This window comes from Echeneis naucrates, chromosome 22, assembly GCF_900963305.1.
Source record: "Echeneis naucrates chromosome 22, fEcheNa1.1, whole genome shotgun sequence".
Taxonomy (NCBI): Eukaryota; Metazoa; Chordata; class Actinopteri; order Carangiformes; family Echeneidae; genus Echeneis; species Echeneis naucrates.
In genome coordinates, this window is record NC_042532.1 from 11,983,509 (window position 1) to 12,004,890 (window position 21,382).

At 42.8% G+C, this 21,382-nt stretch overlaps 1 protein-coding gene across 1 annotated transcript in view; it reads left to right on the plus strand.

The window, feature by feature from the left end:
- Positions 1-234: 234 nt before the first annotated feature.
- unc79 (unc-79 homolog, NALCN channel complex subunit) overlaps positions 235-21,382 on the plus strand; it is a 30,328-nt gene continuing 9,180 nt past the window's right edge. The window contains 31 exon segments of the mRNA XM_029493700.1: positions 235-256; positions 1,751-1,871; positions 5,075-5,388; positions 6,189-6,359; positions 6,613-6,708; positions 6,817-6,872; positions 7,507-7,636; positions 7,736-7,800; positions 8,706-8,794; positions 9,198-9,238; positions 9,539-9,567; positions 10,713-10,942; positions 11,163-11,334; positions 11,473-11,703; positions 11,831-12,021; positions 13,007-13,130; positions 13,731-13,871; positions 14,324-14,539; positions 14,736-14,963; positions 15,215-15,356; positions 15,415-15,420; positions 15,827-15,906; positions 16,011-16,159; positions 16,277-16,434; positions 17,642-17,823; positions 18,214-18,415; positions 18,532-18,714; positions 19,924-20,213; positions 20,316-20,498; positions 20,674-20,836; positions 21,204-21,353. Of these exon segments, the coding sequence (XP_029349560.1) occupies positions 235-256; positions 1,751-1,871; positions 5,075-5,388; positions 6,189-6,359; positions 6,613-6,708; positions 6,817-6,872; positions 7,507-7,636; positions 7,736-7,800; positions 8,706-8,794; positions 9,198-9,238; positions 9,539-9,567; positions 10,713-10,942; positions 11,163-11,334; positions 11,473-11,703; positions 11,831-12,021; positions 13,007-13,130; positions 13,731-13,871; positions 14,324-14,539; positions 14,736-14,963; positions 15,215-15,356; positions 15,415-15,420; positions 15,827-15,906; positions 16,011-16,159; positions 16,277-16,434; positions 17,642-17,823; positions 18,214-18,415; positions 18,532-18,714; positions 19,924-20,213; positions 20,316-20,498; positions 20,674-20,836; positions 21,204-21,353 (4,555 nt within the window).

Genomic DNA, 21,382 nt, shown 5'->3' on the forward strand with positions numbered 1-21,382 from the left:
GGCGAAAAGCTGGCGACAAGGAGCGCGACACGGCTGAAGAGTCACGGTGCGTGAATCCACCGCACACAGTGGTACAATCAAGCCGAGGCTGCACGGACTGAGAGGGGGATAGATTCACTTTTTCACGACTGAGGGAAGCACAACGCCTCGGAGGAAAAACACACACACACACACACACACACACACTAAAACAACTGATAGTCTGGGTTTTATGTCCCCTCAAGTGTCTGCGAAATGTCTACGAAGGCAGAGCAGTGTAAGTACGACTCGTGCGTGTGTCCGTGTGTCTGTGTGTGTGTATGATGTTTTGTGTTTTGTCACGGGGAGCCTTTGAAAACTGGAAATGGGATTTTTTTCAGTTTGAATCAAAGAAGGCGAATGAGGGGAGCTGTCCTTGGTGATGAAACCGCGGTTGCCAAGGCAGGTTGCAACACGTCCGCTGACTGCAGAGGATGGCTGGAGGGCTCAGAGCACACAGGGACACACCGTATCTCCCTGTATGTCTCTGCGTGTTGGGGGGTGAGGGGGGTGGGGTGGGGGATAATCTCATGGCTGGAGCACAGTGGTCATGATATTTAATTTAATTTCATTTATTTATTTATCTTGCTTTGATTGACATGGTGAGGATGGGGTGCGTGCGAAAAAAGCGAGGCGTAGCGCCGGTCTCAAGGTCGAGTTCACAGATTCTTTACTGAGCAATATGGTGGCAATAGATTGATCAGTAATGTGGTTCAATCACACCGTCCTGAAAGCTGTTGATTATCCCCCCCCCCCTCCCCATTCGTCCCTTCGTCTGCTCCTTGAACAGGTGGAAAGCAGCCTCCACCTTTATATTCTCTTCACACTTCTAATCAGGCGGTTTAAGCATATAGTAGGCAAAACATATGCGGTCAGACCTGCTGTTTGTTGCGTCCATTTCAATTGGCTAAAAGTTGTGTGTTGCTGATATTGTTTAGTGGTCAATATATTGAATCAATCAGGCTAATATCACTGAAAGATCGATATCTTAATATATTTATCTGGGATTTTAGGCATAGGAATGAATAATACATAATAATTTTAATACATGTTTTTTACCTGAGGTGATTAAATTTGGTGGAGGAAAGCATGTTTTCAACAGTATATATTGCAGCATAGGTTTTGACCACACGCGCCCAAAGCTTGCAGCAGTTATTTTTATTTTGGGGTTTGTCATTTACAGGTCAGAGAGGAGGCTAAACATTACAGCCCAAAGTCACTGAAAATGGGTCAGCCATCAGACGTGCAGACTCAATTTAACTCGAAATCAACCAGGAAAAATTATTAACACTTTCACACCTAAGATGGTGAAATGGCAGAGTAGCTCAGGGTTGTTATGATATTTCTCACTGTCACTTGTGAAAGGATGAATAAGTCTGATGTTCACCACATTTCCCAGGTTGCTCTGGGATTTGAACGGGCAACCTTTTGTACATGAACCTGTTTTTGTAAGCAGTAGGTTACTGCATCCTCCAGGGCTGTCTCTGACCTCAATGCTTTATCAAAAAGGTCACCTGGGTAAGGCCAGAGAGCCGAGGCACCAGACTCTGTGTTTACCTTGACATCCATTTTACAAGCTATGGGTGCCTTACATGCATCTTATTCACAACACAATGAGAAATATATATTAGATTCAGGCATATTCAATTATTTGCTGTATAATTTTTTTTACTATCCATCATATTCTTACTAGTGTTGATTTGCTTGTTACTCTGCTTTTTATTTTGTCTAGTTGCCTCTAAGATACGATACTTGCAAGAGTATCACAACCGTGTGCAACACAATATTTACCCTGTGCCCTCCGGAACAGACATTGCAAACACACTGAAATACTTTTCCCAAACCCTGCTCAGGTAAGTACCCTGCTCTGGAGCCAACAGGTGAAGTAACAGTGCAGAATGTTTGATATTTAGATCGGACAAACTAACTTGCAGTGGGGTTGCTCTGACACACTTTCTGAAAGGGATGACAGTGACACCATTACACAGCTAATATGAATTTAGTGTGCTAAAAGGAAGTTAGGGTAGCAGGCAACTCTGTCTGCCTTTCTTTCCTGCTCTGTTTAGAGTCAGTAGCAAGTTTCCCATGAGTTATTGTGTTGTGTTAAAGCAACAGCAGAGATAGATGGCGCAGTGATGTTTATTGATTCCGTGGTCGACTGCTCGATGAACACTGATCGGGGACGGCTTGGTGTATCCTTCCTGGAGGTACTGGTCGAGGGCAAGTCCTCCAAGCTCTGCAGTTGCAGGGTTAGTCTCCTCCCCTGGGTGCTGTGAAAGCCCGAGGCAGGGACAACATGTTATTTCCTCCTGCAACACAGGTCAAGTAGTCGGCCATTTTGGACACATCTAATTTCATTGTGCAATTCCCATTTCTTGTTGCCAGCGTCTTCAAACTAGACAGCAGTGATTGGATGGATTTGAATGACATTTGGTTAAATTAGACTGTCCTGCTGGCTTCGTAGAAATTACTAGTACTATCCTAACTTATTAGTTAATTTATAAAAGGTTTGGAATTAGTGGAAGGTGAACTTGGTGTGTAGTAGGTATAAGTAAGTGTGCCCTACTTTTATCATTATCAGCTTGGAGATTGGCAACTGGCCTCATTTCTCCACTTTATGCCTCAGCCTCATAAGGATTATTCCTCTGCTGAGTGATGCACAGGGTATCCAGGATACTTTGCTGAATTATTTTCCAGCAACAGCAGCCACGGTGTATGCTGTTTTAACCACGGTCCCTCATAAGTCGAGATGGATCATCACCAACACTGCTGCTGTGGGAATCTACATAAACCCAGCTGATTATTTTGTTTTTGAGGAGCAGTGTTACGTGAGTGTCAATACAGTCACTGTCAACAGTTGGTTTATATAATCCTGAAATACTGCCTCTCAGCCTCCTATGTACGGAACAGATCCTTTCCCCATCAGTAAAAATGTCTGGTTTCCTCAGCTGGGACTCCAGGATTATCAATACACCCGTGCCATGTCTAATCTATGGTGAAGGGATATAGATAAGGGAAATGTCAGAGTTGCGAAAAGAAAGCCTTGAAAAATAGAACTGGCATTTGTCAAGTTCCTTAAAAAAAGCAACAAAAAAAAAAAAACAAGATATAGTGCTGACTTATACATCAATTTGAGGCTCAGCCCAAGTCAGCTGCACACTCTATGTAAAAATAGAGACTATTTACTGGTAATTATACATGCCCACTTAAAGATGAGTCATATTTGTCCCAGTCAAACTGAGCTCTCAGTGAGCCAAGCAGACTTGGGAATGATTAAAGGGATTATTAATCGCCAAGTTCTGTTTAGACATGCGTTGGATTTTTTTTTGTATCACACACCTGACAACTGTTTTTTAAATAAGTTTTGTTATGCTATGAATTACTGAAGCACACATAGGCAGTGATTTTGTATTGAGAGCGCAGGGATTGACAGTCAATGTATGTCATGTGTCTGTATCAGTGCATATCTACATGTGTTTTATGTGTCGTATACGTTTGGAATTTTTGTGTTGTTTGTTTGTATGTATGTGAGTATGTGTGTACCTTTGTGTGTATATGTTCAATGTGTGTGAGCGAGCGTGACAGTTTATGTCTATGTTCATTGTTCAAATTAATGATGTTTTCTATATGGGAAATGGGCAGTGAAAAAGTCATACTCTGAGATACAGTCTGTTGTTGTGTATTAGTCCTGTTTGAAGTTTAGTTGTGTAATGATACAGCTTTATGAATGAGACCACACTGACTAAAATCCTACAGAGTATAACTTTGAGGGGATAATATGGAAAATGTTACACTCTGCTGATAGCACTCAACATTATGACTCTGATGTTATGTCATAAAAAATCTTAATAAAATCCCCTTTCTCACTTGCCAAGAATGTTGTAACTCGATTTTTTGAGTGGGAAAAAAAAAAAAAAAACCAAAACAAAACAAAACAACAACCCAACGAACACACCATCATTTATAATCTGGGCTCTCATGATAAATCCCAATCATTTGCCTGATAGAACAGCTTAGCTCTTTAATAATGTGCAGTAAAAAGAGCAATGCTCTCTGACCCCCCCCTCCCCCTCCTCCACCCTAGATGCTCCACACGCAACCCAACAAGTTTTGCTTTTGTTTTTCCTCTCCTAGAATTGAATATGTCCACCACCTTCCCCAAGGGACAGCAAACACAATTGTCCATCCTGCATTAGCTCACAAACATAATGCTATCAGTCATCTCCCCCCCGATACAACCTATTCCTTTGTCATTATAGTTTCTCCTCTACCGTAGATTAGTTGTTACATTTATTTTAGAAACCTGAATCCATGTGCCTGTTGGATCTCATTATTTCTCCTGATGATACTGGTACGGTATCATAACGTATGCATACGGACATTATTTCTCTGGTGCAATAAACATGTGCTGTGACCTAGGAGCACTTGATCTAACCTCACACACATGTTTATTACTGGCTGAAGCATGTTTCAAAAGTGTCACCTCTGTATTTTCCCTAACCAATTTGGTGTCACTCCCATCCTTGACAGCCCCACTAAAGACAAGGAAATTTAATTTTGGAATAAATTTCACAGCTCTATTACCTTTTTTGCATGGTAGCCACAGACCTTGCTGATTGGAAGATGGCAGCCATCGAGGGACAGTCATTTGCACTGTCCCTTTTTGGAGAAGTATGGGGTTGCCACTGAAAACATGCCATTTTTTATATTTTTGCTCCTTGTCACCAGATACGCATGAGATGCAGTGATCATTGCAGTTTGTGCTCATGTTTTTTTTTTTTTTGTTTTCCAAGTGCCGACAAAAGACAAAATTGAATTAAAGTCACTCTGAACGGACAAAGCAGGGAAAAATTGCCCATGCCTTCAGTGATATACAGTCAAATAGTGAGACACTGCATCCTATGTGGGGTTTATCTGGGTTTGTTTTTTTCTATTTACGCTGTCTCTGTAGTGCCATTTCAATGTAATGTGCTGTTTTTTTGTGTCTTTGTTGTCTCTTTTTTTCCCTTGTTCCCCTCCCCTACCCTCCCTCCCCTCCCCTCCCGCCCCGGAGCAGCATTCTGTCCCGCACAGGCAGGAAGGAGAACCAGGAAGCTTCCCATTTGGCCGTGCCCATGACCATGTGTCTTTTTCCTGTGCCATTCCCACTCACCCCATCTCTAAGACCACAAGTCAGTTCCATCAACCCTACAGTTACTCGCTCCCTCCTTTACAGCGTTCTGCGCGATGCCCCGTCAGACCGCGGGGGGCAGGGGCAGCAGAGTCGGGACGCTCAGCTCTCAGAGTACCCCTCTCTGGACTATCAGGGCCTCTATGTGACCCTCGTGACCCTGCTTGACCTGGTGCCCCTGCTGCAGCACGGTCAGCATGGTGAGTCAAGGCCCAGTGCACCACTGTTTGTCATCATCATCCTCGAGCCGTCAGGCCTGCATGAAGCCACTGCTGCTTTTTTGGCCTCTTTTGTAACGGGAGGAGAGAAGTCCTGCTGAGGATCTTGAGGGATGCATGGGGTGATTGGGAGCACGCTGGATCCTGTCAACCTAATCGTTCATAAGCCATTGGATACACCAGACATAGGCCTTCTCTTCTGTGTATCATACTTGACTGCATGTTTGTTATGTAAAGTGGGAGAAATGTTTTACTTATGTTGTCATGTGCAAATATATAAGTTCAATGGAAGCACATATAGGAAAATAAACAGTTTTATTATACATACAGTACCAGTCAAAGGTTTGGACACACTGAATGGGAAAGTGTGTCCAAACCTTTGACTGGTAGTGTATCTGTTTAGAATACATCTGAGAATGATTTATTTCCACAATGATTTTCATGGGCTTGAGTTTGCATCACAGTCAGTGCCCTTTTTTTCATTAATATTTTAATGCTGCTAAAAAAGCCCAAAAGCATGAGAACTCATTCTTTGACTAGAATTCTCGACTTTCTCTGAGGGTAAAGTTTACATCATTGGCTGTAAGAAAGCTCGTTGTCCTTCACAGAAGCTCAAATTCCTTAAATGTTTTGTTTTTTCACTGTGAAACTGTTAAATGACTGAATGGATGTAACTTTTTAACCTGTGGCTGCATACGGTATGTGGATACTGTATGTACAGTTTATTGAATGAGTGTCTGTGTATCTCTTTGTCTCTTTTTGCCTCTCCCTTGTCTTATCAGATCTGGGACAGTCCATATTTTATACAACAACTTGCCTCCTGCCCTTTCTCAGTGATGACATTCTCAGCACTTTGCCCTATACTATGATCTCCACTTTAGCCACTTTCCCCCCTTTCCTCCATAAAGACATCATTGAGTACCTCAGCACCTCTTTCCTCCCCATGGCTATATGTAAGTATGATCAATCACATGATAATAAACGTAACATATTCACCTCCTGTAAAAATTCAAATTTGCGGGAATAGGGAATAGAAAATTTAACAAAACATAATGAAATTGCTTCTTGGCATTTGCTTTGAAAATCCAATTATTCTCTGAATTACACACAGAATTAAAATGCTTCAATCTCAACCACCAGTTCAACAGAAACTGACCTTCGAAGTTGGGATCATTCTTTGTTTTCCTCTCCCTTGCTTGTCTATAGTGGGCTCCACTCGGAGGGAGGGGGGTGTCCCGGCCTATGTCAATCTGTCCGCCTCCTCTATGCTCATGATTGCAATGCAGTACACCTCAAATCCAGGTAGAACTTGACACTGGCTTCCTTTGAAGAATACATGCAAGTATGAAATATGTATAAATGTTGTGCAGTAATGGATATATATGTAAACTGGTCTCAATTCCTTTCTAGTATATCACTGTCAACTGCTGGAGTGTCTAATGAAGCACAAACAGGAAGTTTGGAAGGTATACCTCCTTTAAGTGCGTAAACCAGATCATTTCTTTACAGCTTCATAGAAGAGTTTGGATCCAAATATAAATGGTTAAATATCTTATTTTGGAAGAATGCGAAACATGACCATGTAGTCTGACCTAAAAATAAAGAATACTTTATATTACTGAATACTAAGGAAGAGTTCTGCAATTGGGGAAATACAATTATTGATTTGCTCAGGTAGATGAGAGGATTAATGCACCTCAATGCTAAAAAATGCAGCTACAGCCACCTAACTGTTAGCTTAGCCTGACATAAAGGGCTTTGGCAGGTCTGCTGGCTCTGTTCAAATATCCTACAATCATATTAACACATGATATCTGATTTGTGAAGAAAAAAATTATGTTTTAAGATAACTATGCCTTCCCTACCCCCACACCAACTCAAGCTAACAGTCTGCTAATTGTCTTCATAGATACAAACATATATTTTTCAAATTAACTGAACAGTTACATTAAATATTAAAACATGAAATGTTTAAATAGAAAGCTAGAAATAGAATCGATTGGAAAACTTAAAATGGTTGCTTTCCATTTACTAAAATTCAAATATCTTTTAATACAGCACTGCGTTTTAATTACTCCTAATGTTTGTTTCTGTATGCAGGACCTTCTTTATGTCATATCTTATGGGCCATCCCAAGTTAAACCTCCTGCTGTGCAGATGCTGTTTCATTACTGGCCTAACCTGAAGCCACCAGGAGCCATCAGTGAATACAGAGGCCTACAGTACACAGGCAAGATTCTCTTACATCTGCTGCCTTGTGTGTCCTTGAACTGACTAAAGGTCTAATATATCTTCCATTTTTATCTTCGTGCCTTTCTCCCTGAATCAGCCTGGAACCCCATCCACTGTCAACATATCGAGTGCCACAATGCCATCAATAAACCAGCAGTCAAGGTGACAGCAGTCTTAAATGTAGAAATAAACCATAAACGCCAAATCTTACTGTACATCACCAGTACATTTGTGGTTGTTGGGTAGAAAACGACACAACTTTTCTTCCACAATCCTTGTTAGTTAAAGAGGGCAGTTTAGCACTGGGCTCTGTATTTCAAATGCTCTCTCTCCCGAGAATGTGTTCAGGAATACATGGGACGTTTGCCAGATTGCCTAGCTGAATTCAACCATGCGTGAGAGCTGTTTTGATTTTTTTGAGCCCTTCAGTATATAAATCAGAGTTTGCCTGGGCGGATGTGCACGTTGGATAATGGTATCAGCTTCCATGGTACGCCAGTCTCAACTGCTGCTGCTCTGCTTTATCTTCTCTGTCTGCCGTTGCTCAAATGTACTTAAACCAGACAAGTGGACTAGGAACCGGGGCACGGACAGGGGCCGGATTTCAATTACCAAGAGCAGGTGGGGAGTATGATGGGAGGGGTGGGCTTAATTGGAAGCAGTGACCCCATGCAGCCCTTGAGGAAATGGTGCCATCAACTGAGCACAGTAAATTACAGTGCAGCATCTGAACATCGAGGGCATGAGCACTCGGGGTTAGCACAGGTCCAGACACAGGTTTTGAGAGAGCAGAGTGCAGCATATGCACGCAGCCATCCACAAAACGGCGTGGAGACAGATATAAAAACGATATGAGAGTACTATTTGTTCTCGGAGGAAGGCCTTTACTGGCTGACTTTTCCAGCACATTTAGCTGATAGCGCGTTTTGGCCACTCTACAGCACCCACTTACCCACAGATCTTTGTACTGTCCCTAAATGAGCAGAAATCAAAGCCAGGTTTCTTCTTCAAAATATGTGGATATGTTTATCTTACATATTCTGATGCTACCTCTGTTACTTTTGCAGATGTGTATAGATCCTACTCTTTCTGTTGCCCTGGGAGACAAGCCCCCTCCTCTTTATATATGCGAGGAGTGCAGCCAGAGGATAGCAGGGTATGGATCTCCTTCACCTTTTCTCTACATCCCTGGATGCTCCCCTTTCCTTCAATAAGATGCTATTTCAAACATGCACCACCCTCTGCCTGCCTCATTATTCTTTGTTTAACCCAGGGGAAATACATCGCTATGGTTACATAATTCCCTCACGATGATGAGCGCTTCATCACAAAACCAAGCAGCCAATTGTTTCTCTTTTCTCCAGCATGTATAGCAAACTGTAACTGCATGGCTCTGCAGTTTTGTGTTGTCTTCGATATTAAGCGAGGATGTTTTGTGTTCCGTCCCTGTTTGGAAGTTAAATCTACTGTGTCCAGATCAGATGAACACATTTGTAGCCTCTGTGGAGCACTTTGCCTACTAACCACATATTGTAAATACATTTCTTGGACCTTTTCAGGGACCATGCTGAATGGCTCGTTGATGTACTCCTACCCCAAGGTGAGTGCTCATCAACAAAAAGGTGTGGAAAGGTTGAATTCATTTGTTTCTTTCTGACCTGATACCATAGACACAATATACAATAAATATACATTTTGTATGTAGACATTCAGTACCACAACAATGTAAATGAAAGTCTTTGGTACAAACATACAATACAGAGGCAGATATCTAGTACACAGATGAACTGACACACACGTTGTTGTATATAGAATCTGCTATATTTAGTGTATACAGTTCATTATAAAAAGGTGCTTCTGTATATTCAAACTGAAGACTTTGATTATCTTGTCTCCACAGCAGAGATATCTGCCATTTGTCAAAAGAAGGTAAGATACTGACAGTGCAACATCACGAGCCTACCCTCAATTTACTATGATCTCTTCTTTTGCATCCTGGTGATGCACATTATCCAATTTATCTCTATATTTAGAAAACAATGACCTTGCTTGGATGTGTTCTTATTGCTGATTAACTTCACGGCTTCATCGGAATAATGACATTCTGCTTTAAACAGCTTAACCCAAATGAGAAGTGTCATCAAAAATCAAATAATCGCTGAAATCAAATCCATTTTACCTGTGACCCATGGCAAGGTCATTTATTTATGAACCTAAAGTGTTTTCTCCATTTCTGAGTCCATTTGGTTAAGTAGCTCAGTAAAGGCCGAATCATTTCTAATAAAGCTGCTGCTGCGTGATGTTTGCTCACTGTTGTTGAGTGCACTACAGAGGGCACAAGTGCTCCCTGCTGGTTTCCTGGGAGACGTCCAGAATGCTGTGTGTGAGATGATCTCAGGTATTCCTGTCAGGCCAAGCAGCTGTTCCCAGCTGCCACGAGACAGCTGCTTCCTATCCTGGCTATAATCCTCAAGCTTCCTCTCTGATCAGGCTTTGTCTCACCTATTCCAGAAAGCTCTTTAAACTCCCGCCCAGGTTCACACCAAATACGTGATTATTAAGTGAGACAGCACTACTCAGAGAATAGCTTCTTATAAATGCACCATGATGCCCAAGATAGAACGTACTCGTAACGGCATCAATAATATCAGAGAAGTTATTTTTTGTTTCTGAAAGCAGGAAGGGTGAATGAGAGGACTCGCTGTCAGAGGACGGATATGTTAATTTGATAGGGAGCACTGCATCCCTCTAATGGCACAAGATTAGAGGCTGATCAGATTAGGATGTTTCTCCAGTGCAATGCTTTTTATTTTTAGAAACCTGAGACTCTATGGGGACACATGGAGACATTTTCAAATACTGTAGATGTGGAGAGATGAACTTCTTTAAACAAATGAATATAGCATAGGAAAGAAATAACTGAGAGACCTGTAAATATGTGAATTTTAGGGTCCTGTTTTAGTGTGATTGTTGAATGTTTGCATTTCGTTGCCTGCGTAGAACAGAAATGAGACGATCAGTCCTCCTCCTCCTCTCCCTCCTCCTTTCTCTTGTTTATGGGCTCTCTACTGTAGAACTGTAGCTCTCACGTTAGGAGAGCTGTGGTCACCTGCTTCTCAGCTGGCTGCTGTGGGCGCCATGGCAACCGGCCCGTCCGCTACTGCAAGCGTTGCCATGTCAACCACCACAGCAGTGAGGTGGGGGCTGCGGCGGAGACCCATCTGTACCAGACTTCGCCCCCACCCATCAACACCCGGGAGTGCGGAGCAGAGGAGCTGGTGTGCACTGTGGAAGCTGTTATAAGGTGTATTCACTGTTTTTACACTGACACATCAAAGCCATGATTGCAGAGCATGTCATGTTTTCAAATACATTTTTACATGAATATATAGACAGAGATTACAACATGTAGGATCTTTTATATCTCACCTACTCCTATTTTCACTCTCAGTTTGTTTCTTTCGTTTTCTCCTTGTGTCTGTATGTCTTCTATTATCCCACTCTTCCCCTCCAAATGCATCCAGCCTGCTCAAGGAGGCCGAAATTCATGCAGAGCAGCGTGAGTTTGAGCTGAACAGGCGTCGTCAGATGGGCCTGTCTGCCTCCCACCACTCTCTGGACAACATTGAGTTTGACAACAAGGAGGACGACCAACATGACCAGCGTCTCCTCAGTCAGTTTGGCATCTGGTTCCTGGTGTGTAATCACAAACCTTTTCTGTGTCTTTTAATAACACGGAGCAGCGAGATAAGAATGTGTACAGAACATGGGCTCTTATCACAACTCTCTACATTCTGTGATTACCTGACTCATTAGTTTGTGTCACATGTGCAGGTGAGCCTTTGTACCCCCAATGAGAACACTCCCACAGAAAGTCTGGCCCGCCTGGTCAGCATGGTCTTCCAGTGGTTTCACTCCACCGCCTACATGATGGACGATGAGGTTGGAAGCCTGGTGGAGAAGCTAAAACCTCAATTTGTCACCAAGTGGCTGAAGACAGTATGTGAAGTGCGCTTTGATGTCATGGTCATGTGTCTGCTGCCCAAACCCGTGGAATTTGCCAGGGTAAGTTCAAGATCATGGTCATCCGAGTTTACATCATAAAGTTCAAGGTCTGTCAGCAGGGGACTGAATTATTATGGAGGGCAGGTCATGGCCTGATCTAAGCCAGTCTGTGTTAACCTGCACCCAGGTGGGAGGCTACTGGGACAAATCTTGTAGCACGGTGACCCAGTTGAAAGAGGGCTTGAACCGCATCCTGTGTCTGATACCTTACAATGTCATCAGTCAACCACTATGGGAGTGCTTCATGCCTGAGTGGCTGGAGGCCATCCGCACTGAAGTGCCCGACCACCAGCTCAAAGAGTTCCGGGAAGTGCTCAGGTACGTTCAGGTCCTGTAAATTTGTGGATGTTATTGCTGTTATTTCTCTAATAAAGTAAAAGTATTGGATTTAAAAAGGTGTAAAATACTTTCTTTTGACTCAATTGCAGCTATGCTATTTGTTTAGCACCATTCATATCTGACCTCGTTGATTATTGGGTTTTTACTGTCAGGCGGTCATGTGTAGATCTTGAGTGGTGATTGTGATTGTGATTGTAGGGTTAGCTCTATAATTTACCTTGTGAGAAAGAGAGCTTGTCTACAGGACCCTCTCTGGCAGTGCTGCATTGTGTGGTAATTGTGAAAGTATGGTCATTTGTAGCTTGGGTTTTTTTTGCTTGCTTGCTCCAATCCTGAGCACTGTTCCAACGTCTGTGTAGCACACAATGACAAACCTTGTAGAAAATATCATTTTGGGTTAAGATAAAGATGCCCATTGAGCATATTCATAATCAGTGTGCTACATCGGGCTAAACCATGTTAGCATTACCAGGACCTAGCCAGGACCAAGCATAAACTGTTTTTACTCTGCTGGCTAGAGTGAGGGTGACGAGGGCTTCAGAATTTTTCTCTCAACCATCCAGCCACTTCCACTGGGTGAAACAGCCAGTAGTATTAGTCTGGATCGGACCAAGTTGAGGGAGAACCTCCATTAGTCGATACGCTGGGTTCAGCCATTGGGAATGGATTGGCAATGCTCTCACCCGTGACAGTCCATCAACTGCCCACACTTCTGCGTAGGAGGAGCAGGAGGAAGCTCAGAGAGGTGCATCCAGTGGCAGATGGGTCAAATGAAAAGCAGATAGACATCCCAGGGTTTGAATCAGATAGAGAAGGCCTCCACCATGGTCATGGTCAACACAACATCATGACACAATATAGAAAGTAAAAAAAAGACTATGTCACTGTAGATAAGGATAAACTTTTGTCTCCCGTCTGTCTGTATAAATGCACTAATGTGAACACATCTGTTTTCTCCCTACAGCAAGATGTTTGATATTGAGCTGTGTCCCCTGCCTTTCTCTATGGAGGAAATGTTTGGCTTCATCAGCTGCAGATTCACTGGCTACCCAGCGTCTGTTCAGGAGCAGGCTCTGCTGTGGCTGCATGTAAGCACACACACACACACACACACACACACACACACACATTCACACACTTCCGCTGTCTTGTGTCCAGTTCACATCCTGCGGTTCTGTCCACAGTGAGTGTGAACTGAACAGGCTGTCATAGAGTGTGAGAGCCTGGGCAGGAGCTCTGCTGAATATAAATCTGGGTTGCAGAATGAGACCAAGAGAGGGACTTCGCCTTTCATCCCATATGCAGTAACAGCTTGTTGCCCTGTATACATGGATCAATTTCAAGTTTTCTGTCACAACTATGATCAAGTGAATGCATTCATCTCCACTCAGTAAATAGGTCATTTTCAGAGGTGGTGCTCAGCCTCACTCTGCCCACCTTTGTCTGGAAGTTGTAGCTCTTTTGTGTATTAATGTCAGATTGGTAAGGAGTTTATATATCGAATGGGCAGTTCATCTAAATCGTTAATAACTTATTTCATGAACATCAAGCCATGCGTGCATTTATTAATTTTCTCGAGAAAAGCATTAGATAAAATCTGTTCACAGACTTGTTTTTATCACTAGATGCAAACGTATGGAAAGTAGAACAACATCGTTGTTGTGAGTGTGTGTTTTGCGTTGATATAGGTTTTGTCAGAGCTGGACATCGTAGTGCCTCTTCAGCTGCTGATCGGGATGTTTTCTGATGGAGTGAACTCTTTGAAGGAACTGGCCAATCAGAGGAAAGCACGCGCCTCAGATCTGACTGGCAACACTGGAGCACGCAGGGTGAGAGAACTGCAAGGCCAAAAAATAAACAATGTCAGAGCTCAGGTACCAAGTTTCAGTTTTTACTCCTCCAGTTCAGTTGTCACATCAGTAATCGGCCTTTCCTCCCTTTATTCAGAATAAGCCACCTCTGTTGTGCTCTATGCTCCTCCAGACTTCCAAATGTCTATTTAGCAATAAGTTGTACACATTTCTTCTCTTCTTGGCATATATTTTCTACCATTCACTGGCCTACTGTATGTTGCCATGGTAACTCCTAATCTCTAAATATAGCTACCTTGAAGGGTTTAATTAAGCTTGACTGTGATGTAGATTTATCATTGAAATTTAAAGCCATGCAGTCTGCAGTCTGTGGCATAATCGCTAAGTTGACTGGGGTTGAAAGACTGTCATGATCATGAAACCTCTGACATCATTTTGTCTGTTTGTAATGGTGTGCTCTTTGCTCACAGGTGAGTGTGGTGTCAGATCCGGGACGCCGTGGGCAGCACAACACCCTCAGCCCGTTCCCCAGCCCGTTCAGGAGCCCATTTCGTAGCCCCCTGCGCTGCAGCCCCTTTAAAAACTTGGGCCATGCCACAGGCCACTGCGCCCTGGACCTGGACTGTGACGATGATGACATGAACCTTGGCTGCTTCATCCTCATGTTTGACCTCATCCTGAAGCAGGTGACCTTATTGTACCAACCTAATGGCGTAATGCTTCTGCTATATTCAAACAATATGCAGCACAGTTTGCTTGTTCATAGAGGGAAAGTGGCACAGTGCAATGACAACATTGTGCACAGGTGGGATCTTGAGATTTGTGCTTCACGCTCCACTCTTTGTTCCACTGTTTTTACGATCGTCTCCCTGGCTGTCCCAGATGGAGCTCCAGGATGATGGTGTGATGCTGGGTCTAGACAGCAGCCTGGGGAAGGATATCGTGGGCATTATCAACAATGTCTTCCAGGCCCCGTGGGGGGGCTCACACACCTGCCAGAAGGATGAGAAGGCCCTGGAGTGCAGCCTGTGCCAATCCAGCATCCTGTGCTACCAGCTGGGCTGTGAGCTCCTGGAGAGGTTGACCCCCCGGGAAGAAATACGCTTGGTGGTGAGACATAGAGCTTGAATTCTACTGCGCCTGATATAAATGAACTATATGCATTAAGGTAAAGCTTTGGAATGAATGTCATGCACTCATCCTGTCCCCAAAACACTGCTGTAGTTCTGGTTGAGCTATTGTTGTTGCAAATGGTAGTAAAGCCGTATATAAAGTATGCTCATAAAACATGTCAATCTCTGTCTCTGTGTGAATTTATTACCTTTTCTAAAATCCCTTGATAACGTTTTCTCATTTACCAGGAATCAACGGAAAGTTTGGAGGAAACATTGCTCGTGCCTCAGCAAGATTTTTCCTTTGGGGTGGAGAATGGAAGTGAGGAAGGGGACAACCCAAGCGGCACACACTCTGAGAATCCCATTAATCACTTTCCTGATAACCCACGTACGTAGCAGTTCTGTGCACAATGTTGTTCAAATGAGAACCGAAATAAATTTGTCAGACAGCTGTTGACTGCCAGAATCAGACTGCCAATGATCTTGTTTGGAATACTACTTACCAATACTTGTAATTCGAGTTGTATGAGAGGTTATATGAGAAGATGTGAGAAGATGATACCGCTGCCATGCCTGCACAGTCAACATGTAGCTGTCAATAACAGCCACTTTATATCCCATGTCCTTAATCCAAACAAAAAATGAGAACTGAATTGACATTTCTCTTTATGATAAGATAACTGGCTATTGACTCCTGCTACATATTTTGGAAAATGAGCCAACATTTGAGTGGCATGAATTTCAAACTGATTGTTCGGTCAGTATATATTGCAGTGACTGTACGGCTGTGGAACTGTAACTAACACAGTAACTTGAAGGATGAATGGTTTCCTATGCCATAAGTCTTCTTCCTTCCAGCCATGAAGAATAACGCAGATAAGAAATTCTGCTACCAGCAGCTCCCTGTGTCATTGAAGCTTATATACACCATCCTGCAGGTACTAAATTTGGAAAACTGGGGAACAAATACTATGAAAGCGTATAACATGTTTCCTATGAATTATTTTAGTGTTTGTGAGCCAGTTTCGCCTTTTTTATTCAGGAGATGTCCAAGTTTGAGGAGCCTGACATCTTGTTCAACATGCTGAACTGTCTTAAGATCCTGTGTCTCCACGGAGAGTGTTTGTACCTCGCCTGCAAAGATCACCCTCAGTTCTTGGCCTACGTCCAGGAGAAGATGCTCATCCCAAGGTCTGCGTCACCACCTCCCCCTCTGTCAAAGAAAAACATCATTTGGATGAAAATATAATATTGCAGCTGTTGAATTAGTCAGTTTTTTGATGGTTACTTGTGTCTTCTGTGTTTCAGTTTGTGGTCCATGCTGAAGTCAGAGTTTTGCCAATTAGCCTCTCTTGCTGTACCTCAGCTCCTGCACGCGCTCTCTTTATCTCATGGGGCTGACATCTTCTGGAACCTCATCAACTCAAACTTCAACAGCAAAGACTGGAAGACACGATTTGAAGCAGGTGGGCGACAGATAATAGATCCTGTAATGATGTGTGAAATCATCTTCTGTTCATGATACAATATCTGCAGCTGCTGACTACCAACTGATCACGTATATTTATTGCCTCGCACTTAGATGTAAACGCAGCATCGATCTCGTGATGATGTGACCAAACCATCCTTTTTTTATTTTTTTTTTTAATGCCGTGCTTTGTGGTGGTGGTTGTATGTGTGAATAAATTGTTGGAGGGTGATCCCCAGTTTGCTATATAATGTGCTTCCCACACCGCGGCTTGCTCACATCTTCCCCTTTTGTTGCCATGGTTACGATGTGGCTCAAACTGGCAGCAAAGGGGAATTGTGGGATTATAAAGGTTTTTCTTGCCTTGTGATTAGCAGACAGGAACTGTATGACCTTGAGAGGCAGGCAGATGACAGGCTGCCTCTCTGTACGGATACAGGGAATGAAAAGAGCAACTCAGTTCACAATATCCCCAAATGCACAATAAATATTTTCCCTAGAGGTGTACGATTTTTTTTTTCCTACTCTGTTAATAAAACGCTTAGGACATAAAATTCAGCTCTTTCCACCTGGTAAAATGCGGTGCTACAATGACAAGTTGTTTCATTTTTTGAGTTTCATTTCCAACATGAACAGTTTTAAAAATATATATATGGCTAAACGACCTTGTTTAAAAAGATAATTGTACATTTGTACAATCGTGTGCATGATTCGTGTTAAAAAAATTATCTGTCTCCCACTCTCACTGCTCTGGTCTTTTCACTCAGACACTGACATCTAGTGAATAACACTGGGTGCTACACATGAGCCCATCTGAGAGTTTATGAATTTAAGAATAAAGTGTCTATTTTTAGATTCTAATCTCAGTCATGACGAATGACCAAGGACACAATGGATGTTGTGAGAGTGGCAACTGTGTGTGAAATAAGTTAATAAATAGAAATCAGAAATGTAATTTGAACAGATCTTCACTAGATTGGATGATATTTATAGATTTATTAGTTGTCAAAATCCAATTGATATGTTCATATTTCATGCAAATAAAGATACTATGAGAGAAATCTTCACCAGCAATTTATTTGGCAGGTTTATGATAGCAAGGTGATTATAATCACACATCTGACATCTGACTTGCCTCTTGCCTGTCATAGTTCACTCAGTCTGTGTTGCTGATGATCTTCTGCCGTTCATTCTCATGAAAACAGTTGAGAAGGTGGCGGTGCTGTGTCGGTTCCTGGACATTGGTGCCATGACGAAAAACCACTTGCTGAAGTATTGCCTGGCCCATGCGTTCTGCTGCTTCCTGGCCTCTGTGGAGGATGTAAACCCAGCTGTGGCCACCCGAGCCCGACTGCTGCTGGACACCATCAAGAAGCCAGCACTGCAGGTGAGCTGCTCACACAGAACCAAGTCTTTTATTCACTCTGTACAGTCTTGACGTTGTATTTAAATGTATGTCATGCTCTATAATGAATATTTATATATATTCATTTGACTTCTGTTAATATTTTTAGCTGTTTCTATGACATTTTCAGCCAATAAACATCTACCCATGTGCAGTCACTGGACATGCATTGGGAAAACCTGATGAGTCAGAATACTCAGTACTGCTCAGATTTTACAGAAGCAATGCTGATTACAGATTTTAGAGACTAGAACTATCAAATGTATTTTTTCATGAAATACCTTAAATGTGAATAATTTGTTAATATATTTCATATTCAGCGTGTGTGAAATCATGTTTTGATGTATTTGCATACTTTTGTGTATTTTGTAGGGCTTGTGTCTCTGCCTAGATTTCCAGTTTGACACTGTTGTGAGGGATCGACCAGTCATCCTCAGCAAACTCCTGCTCCTTCACTTCCTGAAGAAAGACATTCCTGCTCTGAGCTGGGAGTTCTTTGTCAACCGCTTTGAGACTTTGTCTCTGGAGGCCCAGTTACACTTGGACTGCAACAAGGAGTTCCCTTTCCCTACAAGTAAGTAGTGCTTATGTCCCAATCCACAATTTTTCACCTCCACTTCTTTTTTATTTCAGAGAATTTGTGGTGACTAAAAAAGCTTCACATTTAGTTTACAAACTTTCTTTTAACAGCCATCACAGCTGTACGGACAAATGTAGCTAACCTCAGTGATGCAGCACTTTGGAAAATACGACGGGCCCGTTTCGCCAGGAACCAGCAGAGGAGTGTGCGTTCACTCCGTGACAGTGTGAAGGGAGGCCCAACTGAGTCCAAACGGGCATTTTCACTCCCTGAGTCACTGAGCAGCAGACTCCGTGAGTTGCACAGATCAGCCAGTTGGTCTGCCTGTCAGATTAAATCCTATCCTGTCACTATCAGTCAGTCTGAGGTTAAACAGTGTTTGCAAACACAGTTTGAGATATGTTTAAATGTCTTATTGGTGGGATGTTAAACTGGACATTATAGAGGCAAACAGTAAATATATGCCTGTTTCTGTTTAGACGGTGCCTGACACTGACTAATTTCTACCCCCTGTGGGTGAAACAATGCTATTTTTAGCTGCAAATGCTGTTTGACCAAAGTCTGGTCTGGTCCCAGTTTCCTTGTGTTTCTCTTTTTGTTTGTTTGTTTCCAAATCTCATTTCATTCGAATGAGTAAATGCTACCATGTTTAAAAAAAAAAAAAAAAAAGAGGAGGAACTCACCACCATGACATTCATTTTGTCATTGGCTGTGAACTCAGACTTTGGAAGGCAGTCTGAATTCCTGGGAGATGTTTCTTATGTCGGTTTCAAACATGATGTAGTTGCTGTGTGTGTGTGTGATCATCCAAAATGCCTTAAATCTTGGGAACATTATTTTCTCGTTGGTTTCTTTTGTATGTATTATGTATTTGTGCGTGCATGTGTCGGATGAAGATGAAGCTCAGACATGTGTCCTGTGCTACTTCCCCTGTACATTCTCCTAAAGTGTGTTCTTCATATGTGGTTTTTAGCTCTAAGGCTTACAAGGCAAGAGCAGTCTGCCCCGACACTGGGAGATATGATAGAGAAAGTCCTGCCAGGTAAATAACAACCCAAATCTGAAACATACAGTATTGCTATTCTTACTATCAATCAGTGTTACCATGGATAAAGCTTACACATGGAAACATAAAATCAAACATGAAAAAGCAATGTTTGCTCTGTAGTGACAGCCATTGTTTTTTCATCCTGCCTTCTGGCTTATACTAATTCTGACACTGGGAAGGTTGAGAAGAAAAAAACACTCTTGCTAACAGCAAGCAGTTCGTGTTTTGTGTTTGTTAACACATTCCATGCACATGTTGCTCTACTGTTTGTATCCTGCATGGTGACATATCTCCACCTCTCATGACGGAGAAGTGGACAGGAGAGTTGACTCCCCTCCCGCCCAACTGTGTCTTGTTACCTCCCCCCTGCTTCTTCTGCACCCTTCCCTCTCCCCCCTGTCTGAAGCACGCTTCCTCCCTCACCTTAACCCTGATGCTTCAGCTCCTCTTGTAGGCCAGACGCCATCTCCTGAGGATGACACCATCATCAAAGACCTGCTTCCTGAGGACGCCGGCATAGATCACCAGACAGTCCACCAACTGATCATGGTGCTCATGAAGTTTATGGCCAAAGACCAGAGCAGCGCAGAGTGTGACATCGGCAGTGCCAAAGCTTTCAACACTGTGAAGCGTCACCTGTATGTGCTGCTTGGCTACGACCAGCAGGAAGGCTGCTTCATGATTGCACCTCAGAAGATGCGCACCTCTACCTGCTTCAACGCTTTCATCGCAGGCATTGCACAAGTAACTGAAACATGTGATGACTGCTGCGTGTCCAGGGGTATGTTGTGAGGAGCAAATGTGTGTGATATCCAAGCTGATAAACTGAAATGCTCTTCCCTTCAGGTGATGGACTACAATATCGGTTTGGGGAAGCAGCTGCTCCCTCTGGTGGTTCAGGTATTGAAATACTGCACGTGTCCCCAGCTGAGACACTATTTCCAGCAGCCACCCCGATGCTCTCTCTGGGCCCTGAGGCCACACATCAGACAGATGTGGCTCAAAACCCTGCTGGTTATCCTGTATAAGGTACCCTTAGACTCATTCTGTGTCAATGTAATTTCATTGCCTAGAATATTATTCATTTAGCCTCATAGATCACAGCAAAAACTCATTTTAAAGCTTATTTATAGTTTATGATATGCATTTTTTATTATTTACAGTTATATATCTAAAGGTTTTGATGTTTTTCTGTCATCCACAGTATCCATACAGAGACATGGAAGGCAGTAAAGTGGTCCTCCATCTGATCCACATCACTATCAACACACTCAATGCCCAGTTTCACAGCTGTCGGCCCCATGCCTCAGCGGGACCCCTCTACAGTGACAACTCCAACATGAGCCGCTACAGCGAGAAGGAAAAAGGTGATGCAAAATACAGGATGCTGTTTATCTCAGCAGATGCCTTTAATGGCTATAATCAAACCCAACACGTTCTTTCATTTATTTATTTTAAGTGCCTCATTATATATTCTGTTGGTGTGAACCTTCACAGTAATGATAAAACTGTTCAGCAACGTTTGGATACTCAGTAAATACTGGAGCATTCAATGCCTTTGGCTGAATTGTTTTAGTTGTGCAACATTTAACAGCATTTTTAAAGAAAGCCAACCTATATTTATGTGCCCTGTAGATGAGAAACGATAGCCAACTTAATCACATTCAGGTATTTGATATAGTACTACGCAAAGCCACTGCTGGTGTTAAATCTCCACATTTTTCTCCGTTTTAGAGGAGGACAGCGTATTCGATGAGTCAGATGTCCATGACACTCCGACTGGTGCTGCTAACAAGGAGTCACAGACCTTCTTCGCTCGCCTAAAGAGGATCGGTGGAAGCAAGTCTGTGAAGTACCAGCCGGTCGAGCTGAATGCCAAAAAAAGTATGAAGCAGAGTCTTTACAGCTCAAGT